Raw genomic sequence first — 18512 nt, forward strand, 5'->3', positions numbered from 1 at the left:
TTGACAGGTGGAGGCAATAGCCCCTCACCTTTAACCTGGGATCAGTCACTGATTTGTAATAGAATCCTGCAGAAGTGACATGTACCAGTTTCCAGGCCCAGACCTTACAAAACTGGCAGCTTCCACTTCCTGACTCTTTGGACACTCCTTCTTGGAATAGAGCCACCATGCTGTGAGGAAGCCTACAAATCACTCTCTACAAGTCTCTTTGTAGAGAGACACACATGGAGAAAAACCAACAGTCATCATCAAGTGAGCGAACTGTCTTGGAAGTGGAGCCTCCAGCCCCAGCAAAGATGAGCTGTCCCAGCCAAGCCCTGCTCAGATTGCAGAAGGATGAGTAAAGTAAATGACTGCTGTTCTTTGTAGCCACTACATTTTAGGGTGATTTTCTTTAGCTGCAATAGATAATCAGAATAGTCTGTAATATAATGTTACCAGGGCTCCAAACTCACCTTTCCACAATATGTTTCACACCGGTAGTGCCTTAAAGGATTCCAAGGGAGAACTTTCTCTAAGGAGCCCTGAATTTATTCTCGTATGTCACAAGCGATGGCATTTGTCCCTCACCTCCTCGCCCACTCCCCAATTTAGGGTAAAACTCTCTATCATAGAAGGATGCTGAGACCCACCTTCTGCAGTGTCTGCACAGTGTTTGGATTTCTTGAGGAATCACAGGTTTCTCTAAGCCACGCGCTGGGCCCTTTCACAGACTCTCCTGCCTTCCCCCCAGCGGTACGGAGCAGTGGGGAGCAGGCTTCTAGAGGTGAGACAGAAGCAAAACTTGACCCAGTCAACGTTGTGCAAGGTGGCTCTTTAACTTGGGTTAAGCTTAAGGAGGGGCGTGGGGGCCTAGAAGCCAAGCCAAGAGGCAAGGAATGCGGAGGAGACTCCCCACCCCCACTTGGATCCTGGCTCTAGCCATCGTCCTTTCCTCACGAATCAAATCTGCCTACACTTACTATGAAGGGAATGGGTTTTTAAGCAAGTCGTTCCTCACTTCTGAGTCTTGTCTGTAAAACGCTCTTCCTTTCATTGCCAAACCCCCTTCGTTTCGGGAAGGAAAGAGTTAAAAGACTTGCCCTTCAGGGCCTGGGAGGGGGCGGCAGCTTTGCGCTTTATAGTGGCAGCCTCGGGAGGGCTGGAAGGGTAGGACGTTCTTGGCGTCCCAAAGTGGAGGAGAAGGTCTGGGAGTGTTTCGAGGAGAAGGGGAGGACAGATCCGGAGGCGTGTTCCCCTGGAGTTCTCTTTTTCTTGCGAGGCTTCGCGCGCGCGCGCCTGCAGTCATCCCTTTGGTTTGGCGGTTGCGGGCAGGAGGTGGAGAGACTCCGTCCCACACGGTGGCCAGAAGACCTCCCGGGAGAAGCTGTGCCCAGGAAGCGTTCGGAAGCCGAGGCCGCCGCGCTCTCGGGCCGCCGCGGCGCGGGAGCCGGGGGACGGCCACCACCCACCCTCGCCGGCTCGGCTCCCTCCCGCCCGGGTGCGGCGCGCGGACCGGGCAGCTGTCTGAGCCCGCCAAGCTCCACGGTCGGTGCAACTCTTTGCTCTCAGGGAGCCGGGGAGGTTGGGGTGGGGGGCGCCGCCTGGGCCCCTGGGCTGGGAGGAGAGGCGAGCCGGGCGCCTTTACGGCCGGCGCCCTGCGGCTCGGCGACCCTCCGCGCAGGGGCTGGCACCCACCTGCCCGAGGGCGCGCGCCGGGGCGGGCGCCTTCCCGGGAAGGGAGCGCTCCGAAAACGTTTGGGGGCTGGGGCACTGAGCGAAAGCCCCCCAGCCTCCCCAGGCGGGATTCGGATTTTTAGAGGAAGATCAACGGTTCTCCCCAGGCATGCGAGAACTTTGTGGAACATCACGCCCTTGTCTGTTGGTGGCTCAAAAGCCTACTAGTGAAGTTTGCCTTTCAGACTTGCTTGCTTCTACCCCCCCGCATACCCGGGGTATGCCAAGGGTAGCCAAGGGCAGTCGGTGTGAGGGACTGATGTGTTTTGGAAAACCCCCAGTGCAGCTAGTTTGGAAACCTGCCTGCAGAGGTCTGGGCGTTTTGTTCTGTGCTCTCCTTTAAAGGGCACTTGTTGCGTTTCACGTGCAGAAAACAAGGGCTGTTTCTAGATAATCAGCCTCTGTTTACACCATCCTAATGGAGTTCCCGGATAGAGTTGGCGGCGGAGGGGGTGGGGTGGGAGGCATATTAAAGTCAGGCGTCGTCAGTAAGACCAGCTGCTAATTTATTACCGAGAGAGCAGAACCCACGGAAAACTAGTAAAAAGTTCCTGGTTTATTTGTTGAGGTTTGGGATTTTGTGGTTTTTTTTTCCTCTCCTCCTGTAGATATTCATGGCTTTCCCCCCACCACCTAGTACCCCCTCTGTGTTAAGTGTTAATTGAGAAACACCTTGATAATCATTTCAGTCAATTACCTGCTTTAAATTTATGCCATTTCAGTAAGATCGGAATTTCCAAATTACTAGTTATATAGGTGAACCTTAATCCTGAGAATCCAAGGTGTTAAATGCTTACAGTGTCAGCCGAAGGAGTCAGTCCTCTTCCTTAGAAATAGCTTTTTGAACTCCACCAAATTCTTAGCCACCAAATAGGGAGCATGCCTATAAACCTTGGGCTGAACCTGAGATGCCTCACTAGAGAGCCAGGTCTGATTATGACTGAGAGTTCCAAGCATAGCGTAACTTGGATCCATGGAAAAGGGCTACAGATTCATCCTTGGAGGAACATGCATTTGAGAGGGGGGTTTTTGTTTGGTTGGTTGGTTTTGTGTTTTTCACCCAATAATAATATGATACCCACATATCTTTGCCAAGTATCCCTGAATTCTGCAGCTTAATACATGTAGAGAGCTGACGGAGATGTCATCAGAAATGATCTGGTGGTGTCGTTGTTGGAGGTGGAAAGAAAGTGATTTTGGTGGTAGCTAGCTCGCACCTTGGTAAGAACCCACAGTCGTGGCCTCCTTAGTTCCTGCATAATCAGCTGACCAAGCAAACCAGCATGTTGATGCTCAGACACTAGTGGTACCTTTCCTGAGTGTCATAATCACCCATGATAGCCGGGTCAGTTCACTAAATACTCTCCTAGTGGATTCTACTGGGCAAAGAGCCACTCCATTTCCAGGAAAGGCCATCTCTCTCCCATATTTAAGGAAACTTTACTGAAGGGTCCATTCCAACTGGAAAAGTGGATTAGCCATCAAATAGCACAAGGTATTGAAGGATTTCTTTTCTCCCATATCTATGATCTAAAGAGGAGAATGACCATATGCTTTGTTCTTGGGGTCCTGGTCTCCACTGTGGAATGCAAATAGTGGCATTTTGTAGATCTGTCAACATTCAGTCAAATATTCACTCTAAACTGTAAAAAGCAGAAAACAACTGCAAACTACTTATAATTAAGCAAAGCAAAGTGAGGCATTATCCCTGTCCTGCCACTTATTGGCCATGAAGCCTTACCTTCTTCAAGACTCACTTTCCTCACAATTAAAATGGGAATATTGCCCCTTCCTACTTAGGGTTGCAAAGCTCAAGTCAGATACATACACAATAAATTATTGATATACATACAATGTCATTATTGTTTCAGGTTCCTGGAAAAATCTCAGGGGAAGGCAAAAGTATGTGGTATTTGCACCTTGTACTTACCTCAGACCTTTACAACCTGAATAAATCTTATTTCATTTTTATATTATCTAAACCTAAGCTCTATTGGTTTCCCAAGATAACTGTCAAAATTCCTACAAGTCATTAGTACCAACCATAAATAGACCAAGAAAAAGGACACAATTTTTTAAAAAATTAAATTATGACTGGGCCTGAAAATCATAGACACATGCCACTGCATTAATGAGCTTATGGGTCTTCATTTAAAGAATCATTAAAAACTCACAGAGAAGAAAAATTACAAAATATTTAAATGGGAAGAACCATTTTTATTTACCTTTGATTACTGTGTTACCACCAACCGCCTCATTTTCCCCAGCATCTTTCCTTAAGGATTAAAGTAGAAACCTTTACTTTCTGAGCAAGAAGGACCATGTGTTCTCTGCAAATCACTTAAGCAGAAACCACAAATGATCTTTTGGAAACATGTAATCGCCCTCCAGAGTCTATTGCTTCATCAAAACTCTGGAGACTCTGTTGAAACATTATAGAGTTAAGAAGGCAAGAGAATGGGAGAGAGTGTGGGCTAGTGGTTAGGAGCTTGGGTTCAGCATCACACTAACCTGCCTTATGATCAGCATTTCCACTGCCACCTGTGGACTTGACAAGATACTTGCCCTTATGAGCCCCAGGTTCCCTGTGTTTGTAATGGAACTATGTATTGGCTTCACAGGAACATGGTTTGTGTTGGATGGCACCGTGCATGCCAAGTGCTCAATAGGTCTTATAAGATTTTATTTATTTGACAGAGATCACAAGTAGGCAGAGAGGCAGACAGAGAGAGAGAGAGGGAAGCAGGCTCCCCGCTGAGCAGAGAGCCCGATGCGGGACTTGATCCCAGGACCCTGAGATCATGACCTGAGCCGAAGGCAGCGGCTTAACCCACTGAGCCACCCAGGCACCCCTCAATAAGTCTTATAAACATAGCTATATAGGATGTTTAAAAGAGAGCCTGGGACAGATGTCCCTTGGAAAACCAGATACTGTGCCTGACCTGAGAAAGCCATTACTGCCAGTTTCAGCCATTGGCAAATATTGTGATAATAATTTCTGAGGAATGGAAAAGAAAACATAGGGCCTGTCAGGTGGATTGTACCCATTGATCCTCAAGATTTTCAATAAAATAAATATTTTTTCTTTACCAATTATATAATTTTTAATCAAAATGAAGATTGTTAAATGTATCAATGGTGTTCACCACCAGAGTTCTGATTTTAAAAGAGCATTTTATAACACTTTAAATGGCTACCTATGCTACATTTTATTCCCATGTCCATTATTTATCATGTGCAAAACAGAACACATTTTGGAATATTGAATTACAGACTTGGGCGATTTTTAGAGTTAATACCATGCGACTTCTACTTGGCAAATAATGCCTTTTCTCTTCCATTAATAAGTAAAATTTTGTATCTCAACTCTTGAAGATTTTTGTAATTCAGGTTCTTATCAGCCTAGGTGTAATGGAGAAAAAAAAGTAACTTTTTATCTACTAAAGGAAAAACCAGCATATCCTCATCCATATTATAATCTAGATATAAGGATAGCTGTGGATGGAGATGAGAGAGGGAAAGAGAAGGAAGCAGAGAGGCATAGAGAGAGAGCCATAATGGAGCTTTGCTCTTTTTTTTTTTTTCCTGCCATGGGATAACCTGACACAGATTATCTTATCTGATTACCAAATATATACTGCTTTTTACTTGAAGTAGTAAATAATCAATGACTATAATTTTGTTGGCAGCTATATTTGGTAACCAAAATTATTTGTCCTCCTTTCTTTTCCAGGTGAAAAAAAAAAAGGCAACACAGTAAGAGACTTTTCCTCAAATTTGCATCGTGATGGAAGCCTTTTGCCTCAAGGTGGCCTTTTGGGTAGCGCTGGTTGGATGTGTAATCAGTGACCATCCTGAGAGATACAGCACAAACCTAAGCACTCCAGTGGATGATGCCACCATTTTTCATGGGACAGAACTCAACCTTCTGGTTACCACTCACCGACCCACTAATTTGGCCCTACCCAGCAATGGTTCAATGCACAACTATTGCCCACAGCAGACTAAGATTACTTCAGCTTTCAAATACATTAACACTGTGATATCTTGTACTATTTTCATCGTGGGAATGGTGGGGAATGCAACCCTGCTCAGGATCATTTACCAGAACAAGTGTATGAGGAATGGCCCCAACGCGCTGATAGCCAGTCTTGCCCTTGGAGACCTTATCTATGTGGTCATTGATCTCCCTATCAATGTGTTTAAGGTAGGAAGTAACCACAAATATATTTGCAGGTTTGAACTTATGCTCTGATTCCACAATAAGAGAGTCGCTGCTGACCTTCGGAATTTTAGTCCATGTTTTTGCTAAGTGATTTCTGCAGCCTTCAAACTCAGTGGCATTTAAAAATTTTATGATTTGTGAAATGTTACACTTATTGGCTAACTTAATTGTAAACAAAATCGTATTTCTGGGGTGACTTTTCAAAGTCATGGTCTTTCATGAAGCAGGTTCTCATGGCAACCCTGCACTTGCTGAGTGGTGGGCAACTTGGGAAGCAATGGGATTTTTCTGAGATTCATTTTGCAGGGGGAGATCTGTGGAGCCCAAACAGTACTTAAAATAAGTGTCTCTTCCGTTTCCTTTACCTTTTTAAGGTGCTGCTGTTCAGCAGCCAGACATTCACCGTATGTCTTGAAATGAAAAGTATATATTTTATTTTGACTGTCTGGATTGATATGGAAGGGCAGGCTGGCTTCCCTCCTTGATCTGGGTGACCTAGACTCAGTGGGGTCCACGGGATCATGGGCCAGTGCTAACCTTGTTGAACAGTCTCATTAAGCTGTTTCAAAAGGCATCAACTTACTGTCACCTCCTTTGTTCTTTGGGTTTATGGAGTTTCCATTTATGGAAGACCCACTGTGTGCCCACCCTTGAGCAAGGTAGTCAGGGTCCCAAAACCAGTAAGACAAAGCTGGTGCTTCAGTAGGAGAGGAAGATATCTAGCCCACTGTCACTGTGATCACCTCTCTTTAGGGATCGATTAGTACCAAAACAAACTAAAGCCAAAAAGAATTGGATAATTCATCCTTTCTCTAGTGGCTGTGAGGGGAAATTGCTGCAAGAATCCAAACGACCCAAAATTCACGTGAAATCACATGGTCTATATCTGCTGTTGTGGATGTCTTTATTCTAAGCTGGAGAGAAGTGCTTTCCTCAGCCTTTTTCTCTTCTGTGTAATTATCCATAAAAACAAAGTTATTCTGGGCCATAGTATTCGGCATGATGACTTTAAATGCAAGTTTTGTTCAAAGACATGATAAATTTTAGGTAAGTCTCTCAGTTTCCAATAGATACACTTAAACAGTGGCAAAATTGTACTCACCTCCCAGGAAAAGCCATGAAGTGCTAACAATAAGCTGAAAACAATAATTACAATCTCGAATGTTACAAATAAGAAACATTTCAGAAGTTCTCCAATATACTGTTTGCAACATTGGGGAAATTAGACAACAAATTATTTTTTAAAAATACACCATCCCTTTTCACAGAATAGCATGAAAACATATGTTTTCTATTTGAACTTAAAATGGGATTTTAGAACTGAACTATGATGCAAAACTTAAAATGTGCAATTAACTTTAAATGTTTAGCACATGCTACAGAACTTTAATTTTTTTAAGTTATTAATTTTATCTTTATAAAATATTATGTGTAAACACTTGACTTTCTCATGACATCTTTCTTCAATAATAGATTTAAAATGTTTATATGACTCTTATTCAAAATTTTACTCTAGCAGTCACATTGTAGAGTATTAAATATTGATTATTCATACTTACACACGAGTTAACCAACCCATCAAGTCCCAGGAGAGTAATTAACTATCTCCAAATGAACTATTCCCATTTGACCATTGGCAAAGAAGCTCTTTGGAAAATCAATGTCTGCAACTGGTAGGAAGGAGAGTTGCTTATCTCTTTGAGGTGTTACCTGCCAATCACCAGACAAAACGGCATTTCTGTTCCATAGCAACATTGGAAGTCAGATCATCTGTTTATCTCCAACTGGTGAAAATTCAAATAAAACTTTGTTTTACATTCATATAACAATGGATAATAATTTACACGTTCTCATTTGACCATATGAGTCTTCCCACTTGGGAATCCAAGACTTTATATACCTTATGTGTTTTTACATCACAGGAGTACATTTGTGTATTTCCTGTTTTTCTAAAACTCATGTAATGAGTCATTTAACCAACATTCATTTTAGAAAGTAAAACTTTGGGGTTAAAAAATATATATACAGTTTAGTTATTTTAATCTTCTTCCAAAGGAAAAGAAGAAAACATTTGAGTAAGCTAAAAAGCCTCACAATATTTAGGGGTTATTGGTCCTTTATTCTGTCAGCCCTCTTCTCTAGGTTAGGAGACCATAAGATGTTGTAGTTTCCCCAAATTCTGCCCAGGAGAGTTAAGAGAAATCCTTCCAATCGATTTGGAAGGATCATGCCTTTTGTCCACAGCTGCCTCCTGCTGTAAGAGTCTGATGCTTGAGGGTCTCACATACTAGACCTGTGGACTCCTCTGACCATGGCAGGCTGCCCTGTGTTGCAGGGCAAAGTAGCAGCTGTCCATCTCACTTTACTGTTTTGTTTAGTACTGAGTGGCTCCTGATGGTCTGTGAGAGTGGCAGAGGAGGTCATTCCACACTTGATTTCCAGAAGTTTCCTAATTGATCTATCTTCAGAGTTTCTTTCCCCCAGCTTATACTGGTCTTCACTTCTACTTACTGAGCATTGCTTTAATAAAAAACACCCAGGAGCTTGCGTGTTTAGTAGTCAAGATCCTCCCTCCTCTAACCATATTTCACCTGTTTCTTACTGGCTCCCAGCACGCATACACAGCTCTGGTCAAAATGCCATTGCTACCCCTGAGTAAATGTCATTCTCAGAGAGGCTAGATCTAGTCTCTGAATGGTTGCTGCTGAAGCATTAACAGATCTTAAATTGAAAAAAATGAGTCTGGAGTTAAATATGTTGCAGAGAGAAGAAATAAGCCAAAGAGTAGGGAGCGACTCCTCTGGCTCTGGCTTATACTTGCGCACACAGACATGCTACCTGGTGATAAAATCAGACAGTCCGAGACAATAAATGTAAAGCAGAAAGAACCAAAGAAGCCAAATAAATGCCAGTTTCCTTCTTGGTTTTTGAGCATACAAGGGCCTTGCAAATGGCAATGTTAAAGAAAAGTTATTACTGAGTTTATCAAAGGATTACTCTAACTTTTAATTATACAAAAAAGAGAATATCAATAATTACAAGAGAAGACTGACAAAAACAGGAGAGAGGAAGGGAAGGAAGTCACAAACCCTTTCAGATATCTACCCTGGTAACCTAAACTGATGATGGATTTGAATTGTCAAGAATTTTCATTATCTGATAAGTGCATTTTGAAGAAATGCACAAACTTAGACAGTAAATTAATCTGTTATGTAAATTGTTTACATTCATTACAATGACAAAACAAGTAAAACATTGTATCTGTGTTTAGGGTCACAAATAACCTCCCGACTACTAAATGCCGATATAGGTCGGAAGTACAGAATCTGATAATTGTACTCTTTAATGATTCCATGAGATGATGTTAACGCCTGAAGTGTTGTCTACAGGGAGGAGGGTTATAATTTTGAATAGATTGGAAACCCTGCAAATTATTTGTGTGCACGGGTAAGCCAAAGTAGAAACAAGAATGTGGGGAAATATGTGTATGACAGAAGTAGATCAGACGGGATTCGAATGGTGGCCAAGGGAAGAGGTAAGAAGTTGAGTCCTATGGGTAGAGTAGAATTGCTAACGTGTCGCTAGGAGTTGAAACCAGTGCTGTCCTAGATCTTACTGTAGGTGAATAAGGTCTCTATTCAGAATGGGGGGTAAACGCGGATTTGTGAGGACAAGCTAACCAGCCTGTGACAGAATCCCATAACTGATCGTCAGTTACTAATTTGGTCTACTCTAAGCATCCACCTCTTATTGAGAACAACAATGAAAAATAAACAAAGAAAATTTCTGTTTGAAATTATCAAGAATATTTTGCAATGGGAAATCGAGACTCAGTCCCTTGCTCTGGCAGCGGATCTGAGCAATGTGGAAACCAGAGACGTTCGCTTGGAGTCAGTTATCTCCGTGTTCACACAGCCTTTGACATCTTGTGCAACTGGAATCTGGCTTGTTGTTGGGACAGCCGTACCAAAGTTGTTTCCTGACACATCAAATCACCAGGGCAACTTCTGCCACAAAGTTAAATGGCCACAACTTACAAATTGTGTGTCTCCAGTGTAATAGTTGTTCAGTAAGTGCTTAGTGGTATGATTTGAATTGATTAGGGTTTTTATTGTTAAAACTCACTTCTAATCCGATTTCTCTGAGATTTTTACGTTAAATTATTCATGCTGCTGCTGCTGATGATGATGCTGATTTGTCAGAGGGAACTTCCATTCTTATACAAGACACAGTATCACCTGTGGTCTGTACATCCTATTCCAAGTTGATCGAATTACCCACCAAATTATTGCAGATGTGATAATGGCGATGTTTCCCTTTTACTCAGCGTCAACCAAATAAAAACAGATCTTTCTCATATACTCCAGTAATAGTGCTATAATCATATAATCATAAGATTAGGGCGCCTGGGTGGCTTAGTGGGTTAAAGCCTCTGCCTTCGGCTCAGGTCATGATCCTGGAGTCCTGGGATCGAGCCCCGCAACGGGCTCTCTGCTCAGCGGGGAGCCTGCTTCCCTCTCTCTCTCTCTGCCTGCCTCTCTGCCTGCTTGTGATCTCTCTCTGTCAAGTAAATAAATAAAAATCTTTTTTAAAAAAATCATAAGATTAGGAATAAAAACTGTATTCCCTAAATTTTGTGAAAGAAAAGTGTGTCCCTTAACCAAGATCTCTGCCCCTTGTTGGTGCGTTGCGTCCCAGCTAATGTTTCCTCTGGGGTAGTTCTGACCGTGCCTTCCCTCCCAGGGACTCCTCTGCACACTTTCCTCTCCCTCCATTTATCTCAGCTAGCCTGGCCTGTTTAAGGATATCAATACGGTCTTTCTACCTGGCATATTTTTCCTTCATGCCTCCTCTGACTTATTCCACTTGATTCTTCAGATCTCATCTTAAACATTTCTCTCTTGGGCAAGTATCTCTGACCCAAACTGGGTTATTGCCTTTCTCATGGCCGTGCATGACACCCTCTATTAACTCTGAAATAGCATTTAATGTATATACTCGATTATTGTATTTGCCAGTGCACTTGCCTCTCTGGCCCACTAGCCTGCAAGTTCCTTGAGGCAAGCTGCCATCCTTCTCATTTATCAGTGTATCTCCTGCATCCAGCATGGAACCCAACTTAAAAAAAAAAAATTGATAAATGAGTAAAATAAGAAAATGTACTCTATTTGCTTCTATAAGAATGTTTCTCCTCCCACACAATTCCAGGTCTAAAAGCTGACATGCCTTTAGAATTTACTGAATTTCTACTTTTTTCCTGCAAACCAAGAAAGTCTCAGGATCCATAAATCTGTGAGATGTGTGTGCAAAGCAGAGCAGGACATAACAACAGGATCATTTTCCCCCTCTGTCTGGGCATTGTGTCCCCTTCCTCTCTCTGGTACATACAGTCAATTGAAGAGTCTTTTTTTCAAGATTTCTGTGCAATATACATTCTTTGAGCACACTTGGAATTGGGATTGAAATATTAAACCTACAAGTGATTTGGAATATCAAAGCCATGTTCATGTTCTTAAAGATTGTATTTGCTCTGTAGAGGACAGGAAATAGGTTGAGTTTCTGGCATTACTAAGTCACATGCGCATTGCAGAAGTTCATTATGCTAACTAGCTGATTTCAGAATATCTGTACATAAAAGATGACAGAGTGATAAATTTATTACCCAATTTGCTGTTTGTTACAAGGAAGTTGCTGTCTGGAAAGGCTTTAGAACCCTCTCCAACTCTACCTCCCATTCTGACTTTTCGTTTCCTGTGTCTGGGAACCTCACTGCTTTCTCTCATGGTCATGTTAAGTAATTATTCTCATGTGAGGTTACTCTGCTAACCCTCAGCATCTGGCTCACAGCACAGGGTTTCATACTTCAGGGGGATGGGGGATGGAAACCGTCCATAACTATGCGATTGTTTCTCTGGCTGAAGAGGGAGGGATGGTTTCAGTCCTGTTCTCATTAGGAAGGTGTTGAGATGAAAAAAGCATCATGATGATATTCCTCCATCAAACACTTCAGGTCCTAGAAGAGGTTTCTGTGTTCTAAATTTAACATAAAATAGGAATGCATAAAAGCTTTATTTTTGAGAAAACAATTTTCACAAGCTATGCTCTGTGTGTATGTGCGTGTGTGTGTGTGTGTGTAAATGTTGCGCTCCTTTGAGCACTCAGGTCAATAAAAGCAGGTGTTCAGGCTATTTCGTTCCAAAATACTTCTATGTGTCTTCATCTCATGAGTTGCTAGGATATGAGTGTTAATTCTTTATTATCATACAAGTGTATGCAGTTGATAGAAAGAAAAGAGTGTGCGCACTAAAATGAAAGAGAGCGGGGAATCAACTTGTCTCTGAAGTTGATTCTAAGACTAGAGTGATTAAATAAGGACTGTTCTAAGAAATTGTCAAAATAAATTTGATATACTGCCAGAAATTCTACAACTGCTTTCTGGAGCTACCATACTCTCCTGGGAGTTAGAATAACTGCTTTCTATAGCTACAATTTTATTTTTAACTATGTCTAGTTTTTCTTGGAAATACTTTCCTGCATTATAAAGTTAATGGTTGAAATGGAATTCAGTAAGAGGACTAAATGTAGGTATCATTCAGTATTAACTTTTGGTAGCCTTATATTTAAACTTGAACATCAAAAATATTACAAAACCACGTGCTCTGAAATGTTTACTTAAATTTGTAAGATTTGAAGTCCCCAGTGTTACTGGACTCAGGATGCAAAGATCAAGGATGCCCTCAGGAAGATGTACTACTACTTTTAGATGTTCAAATAGAGGTTACTTTTAGAGTTTAAGTATCTCTATGAGTTTCGTTGACCGTTTGCTGTCTCAACTTTTTTTTAAACAACTTACATAGAAAAGATCATCAGTAATAGAAACCAGTCAAATCATGCTTCTCGTAACACTAATCCTAAACATAGGATCCCTATTATTTTTTTAAAGATTTTATTTATTTATTTGAGAGAGAGGCAGTGAGAGAGAGCATGAACGAGGAGAAGGTCAGAGGGAGAAGCAGACTCCCCATGGAGCTGGGAGCCCAATGTGGGACAGGATCCCTATTATTTTAGATCAAATCTTGTACTAGAAGATAATGGGGAGGGCAGTGGATTGGCCATTTGGTTACTCAGTGACATCAGATCTTTCTTCTCTCAATGTTGTTCTTTTATTCATTCAAAAGATATTTATTGAGCTCCTGCTGTATACTAGTCATTGGGGAAATAGCAATGAAGAAAACCATTCATCCTTCCCCTCCTGGAGCTTACATTCTGGTAGAAGAACAAGACGATAAGCATGTGAAATAACTAAATATATAGCATATGAGATAACTGCTGAGGAGAAAAGTAAAATGGGAAGAAAAAATAGAAGGAAGGGGGAGAAGATAATAATTTTAGAGTGGGTGGATAAAGAATGCCTCAATACAAGGTGACAGTTGAATAAAACTGAAACATTAAAGGAGTAAACCATGCCATTGTCTAAGTTAAGAGCATTCCAGCCAGAAGAAAGGGTGAGTGCAAAGGCCCAGAGGCAGGAATGTGCCTGGAGGGTTAAAGGACCAGCAAGGAGGCCAAAATGGTGAGTGGCAGGGAGAGAGTGGTAACGTGAGGTCACGGGGATAGGTGGGTAAGGTATGAGGAGAAACAGATAACATAGGGTCTGCCTAATAATAGGGTAACCATATATTTTAGCATCCAAACCAGGATAGTTTGAGTGTGAAAGGAGACATTGTCAATAATTGCATGTGGACAGTAGGCATAGACCCAGATTGTCCTAAACATACCAGGAAATATGGTCCCCCTACCTGTACATCTTTATAAAGCCCTTAGTCTTTTCCTCTGAGTGATAAGGAAAACTTATTTTTTTTTAAGATTTTATTTATTCGTTTGAGAGACAGACAGACAGACAGCACAAGCAGCAGGGGCTGCAGGCAGAGGGAGAATCAGGCTTTCTGCCGAGCAGAGAGCCCGAGGTAGGGCTCGATCCCAGGACCCTGGGATCATGACCTGAGCTGAAGGCAGATGCTTAACTGACTGAGCCACCCAGGTGTCCCGAGATGAAAAGATTTTAGAAGCCTGAGAGCAGATGAGTAGCATGATTTGGTTTTTATCTTAACAAAAGCATTCTTACTACTGGTTTGAGAAGCACTTCCTGAATCAGTGAAGGAAAAACATACAATTTTAAAATGCATTCTGTATACCAATGTATAACATGAGAATAGTGTTACCTGTGGCTTAACTAGTGCTGGCTTTGTGCCAGGCTAACTCATTTGATCCTCACAACAAACCTATGATGCACTGCCGTGGCCTGAAAATGAAGAAACTGAGTTTAAGGAATTTTCTCAGGGTTACACAGTGAGCAAGGGGCAGAGCCAGGGTTTGGGGCCTGTCTCATCTCAGAGCCCAGGCTGTCTCTGAGCAGCCATACTGCTTCTCTCTGACATACCTCAGAAGGCAAACTTTACAGTCATCCAAATGCCATCCCTTGTACAGAAATATAATTTCAAAGGCTGTCTTCAAATATAGTCAGACCCTTTTCTCTCCTCCATTGAACCCAACAGCTTCTTTAGTTGCTTATTTAAGACAGAAGTCACACATCATAAAGGAAAATGTGTGTGATACAGAGACTGCTCTCCAGATTAGCATCTATGTTGTAAATCTCGCAGATTGCATTGGCACATCTGGGAAACAGATTTTTATATTCCATACTCACTGTCATGTTGGTGAGGCCAACAGACAGAAAGGAGCCAGAAAGTAAAATAATAAGCTGAAAAGAAAGGTTGAGTTCTTGATGAACTGCTTGTCTAGAAACATGCATCTGCTTATCTGCTCAGAGGGACACATTTGCCAAATAGGTGTCTCACCCGGTTCTTGTTGGGAAGGCTGGGCAAATTTTCTGTGAACTTGAGACAGAAAATGAGTATCTATGGCTAGCCCATAGTTTTATTTGGGGTGGAAACATCAGATTTTATTGATGAAACTAAATGCATTCCTAGACTTTCCTTCTTGGTTTCACAGATGCACAAGAATTAAAAGGGGAGTGTGATACACCATGGATGACATTTGGGAACAGGTCTCAACTGATATTTAAAAAGAAGTCAGAATTCTTCAATAAAAAAATTTACATAAGAACTATAAGTTTTGTGAAGTGATTCCATTGACTCTAAAACTATTTAGGGATGCCTGGATGGCTCAGTCAGTTAAGCGTCTAACTCTTGATTTCAGCTCAGGTCATGATCTCAGGGTCTTGAGATGGAGTCCCGCGTTGGGCTCCACACTGGGCATGGAGCCTGCTTCAGATTCTTTCTCTTCCTTTCCTTCTGTTCCTCCCCACTGTTCTCTCACTCTCTCTCTCTTTCTAAGGAAGGAAAGAGGGAAGGGAGGGAGGAAAGGAGAGGAAGAAAAACTTTTTGAGTAAGGAACTTGAATAGTCCTAATTGTAAAAGCAACAAGTGAAGCAAATCATTATCGAACATGTTAAAAGTGTCCACAGTCATTGCCTGTCGAAGTGTGAAAGGTAATGGGCAAACATCGCTGCCAAATACTGAATGCTATACTACACCCCATCCCACATGAGCTTTCTATCTGATGAAGGAATTCTGCAGAATGTCCGTACCAAGAGAGAAAGAAAAAAAATCTCTGACTGCTGTGAACTTTTAACTTAGTTCCATAAAATAAAAATGTCTCGGACACTCCAGAATTTCTCCTTTAAAATAATGTCATTTATGTCATAAACACTATTTCTCGGCATATTTTCACCATTTCCCCAAATCTGATTTTCTTATAGAAGCCAAAACCTATGAAAATAGGGAAATGTTACATAATCTAAGAGCTGTAATACTGTGTGAACTTTTAAAAATTTTTATTGAAATATACATCCAGAAAAATGTCCGTCAGCTCCACGAGTTTTCACAAAATGAAGACATCTGTGTAACTAGAATCAAGAAACAGAACATTACCTACACCCAGAAGTCCCTCAGTCCCTCACCACCCTAACTCCCAAGGCAACCACTTTCCTGACTTCTAATGGCATGAATTTGCCTGTCTTTGTATTTTATATAAATGGAATCATACAATATATATTCTTCTCTTTATAGCTTCTTCTGCTGAACATTATGTTAGTGACAGTAACCCACGTTGTGTTGTAGCTTACTCATTCTCATTACTGCATAGTACTTGCGTGTCTGAATAGGCCACAATTTATTTATCCACTCCACTATATGTAGGCATTTAAATAGTTTCTAATTTTGAGCTAATAAGAATAGTGCATTTATGTATATTCTCAAATGCATCTTTGTATGCACACATATGCTGAAAAAAATATATACACACACATATATGACCTACATATGGATACATTAAAATACATATGTAATCCTTACATATCAATATATACCTATATATTAAATATATATTCTAATATAAACCTTGATTATAAATCTTTAATATAAATTTTGATCAGTAATTTGGAGAACTTATCAGGGCATGGTACAATATTAGGAATTGGGCAGGATTTCTTAAACAGGAATTATTTTCTAAAATGCTCCAAAGACCCGTGTGGCCTATGTGTGAATTTTGTTCATTGTAATTCTTCTTTTTTTTTTTTTAAAGATTTTATTTATTTATTTGACAGAGAGAGAGAGCATAAGTAGGCAGAGAGGCAGGCAGAGAGAGAGAGGGGAAAGCAGGCTGTCTGCTGAGCAGAGACCCTGATGCGGGGCTTGATCCCAGGACCCTGAGATCATGACCTGAGCCAAAGGCAGAGGCTTAACCCACTGAGCCACCCAGGGGCCCCTATTGTAATTCTTCTTTGCCTTTTAAGCAAATCTATTAACTGCCTCCGTAATGAATAATCCCCAAATCAACTCACACATTTGCTAAGTGTCTATAGAAAACACAAATCTAGGATAGTCATGACTTTGAGTGGCACACATTCTGTTTGAGAATACAAATGCATACAATCAAGTTAGCCCAAATGCCACTGTACTTTAGTGTTTTGTTGGAAGTTTTTGAGACCACCAAACACATACACATGAAAAACATTTTGAATGCTAAACACCTATTAGCCTTTTCTTTAAAAACAGAAACACTGTCATTTCTCCTTCTCCCAAAGTAATATATGCATCTAAAACAAGACTAGTCAAATTAATTCCAAAAGCTACAGAAATAAAATTAGGTTTCAGCATTTTCCATTGAGGCTATAATAAATGGTTATTTATTTTAAAATGTTGAAACACAGCATGACATGCAGATTTAAAAACCATGATTGCAGACAGTAAATGTTATGACAGTTTAAGTTGAATTGATGAAATTTTCCACACAATCTCTCTGAGGTTAATTTTGTTAAATACATATCTTGGCTGTGTCAGTTGCTAGGTAAAACTTGGAGATTTAGTTATAATCTGGTTACCACACTGGTAAGGGAGGGTTGCTATAGAAATTTACCAAGTTGTAGCTTATGAAGACAGTAAAATCCCTCTTAATGTCATCCACAAAATTTCCATTGCAGCATCCTGAAAAAGAAATTGTATTCAGCAAAACCACTGACTATGGGGCGCCTGGGTGGCTCAGTGGGTTAAGCCTCTGCATTTGGCTCAGGTCATGATTTCAGGGTCCTGGGATAGAGCTCCATATCAGGCGCTCTGCTCAGTGGGGAGCCTACCCCCCGCCCCCGCCCCCCCGCCTGCCTCTCTGCCTACTTGTGATCTCTGTCTGTCAAATAAATAAATAAAATCTTTAAAAAAACAAAACAAAACACTGACTTGATTTCAAATGGAACTTCAGTGGTCTTACAGTGCAGATACTACATACTCCCAGAAAGTATTCAGAAGTGTGTAAAATGTGTGAGCCCTGGGTTTTGTAATCTTATGAAAATGCATTTGAACTCAGGTAATGTGTTGAAACTTTTCCTGATTTTTGTTCCAAGGAAATCCTTAGCTTCACAGTAATATTTTCATTGGTGTTATGGACTGACCCTAAAGTTGCCTCCAGCTCCCGGGCCTCCTTAAAGGAGGGGAAGTGAATCTGGAAGGTAGTAGACACTAAAAGGGAGATTCCAGTACCTCATCTGCAAGCCCTCAGTACTCACCACTTCTGCTTTCTCCTGATTCTCTGACCCAGGGGTGGGCAAAATACGACCAGTGGGCCAAACCCCACCCAATGCCTATTTTTATAAATGAATTTTTATTGGAACATAGCCATACCCAATTACTTACATAAATAGTTTTGACAGATACCATATGGTCTGCAAAGGCTAAAATATTTGCTATCTGGCCACTTACCAAAAAAAAAAAAAAAATTATCAACCTCTGTGACATCTCACCAACTACCCTGCTCCTGTTTCATCCCTGCCTTTCATTCTCCTTCATTTTGTTCTGTAGCAGATCAAAACTCAAAACCCGAACTTCAAAAATATTACTACATCTTCCTACCTTTGATTTTTTTTTTAAGTAGCTTTGGCCTTCAATCCCCCACAAAAGTAAATGGGCATAATCCCAAGAAATTGAAATATGTTTCTTTTTTTTACAATGGTTTGTGACTGATCTTGAATAAATCACTAGATCTCTCAAGTCATTAT

At 41.2% G+C, this 18512-nt stretch overlaps 1 protein-coding gene across 1 annotated transcript in view; it reads left to right on the top strand.

Moving 5' to 3' along the window:
- The first annotated feature begins 1113 nt into the window (after nt 1-1113).
- The window catches only part of EDNRA (endothelin receptor type A), a 57250-nt gene continuing 39851 nt past the window's right edge, over nt 1114-18512 (top strand). Inside the window, exons 1-2 of the mRNA XM_080796700.1 lie at nt 1114-1527; nt 5450-5923. Of these exons, the coding sequence (XP_080652826.1) occupies nt 5504-5923 (420 nt within the window). The 5' untranslated portion in view covers nt 1114-1527; nt 5450-5503. The remainder of the gene's footprint in view (nt 1528-5449; nt 5924-18512) is intronic.

This window comes from Martes martes (genome assembly GCF_963455335.1).
Source record: "Martes martes genome assembly, chromosome: 2".
Lineage (NCBI taxonomy): Eukaryota > Metazoa > Chordata > Mammalia > Carnivora > Mustelidae > Martes > Martes martes.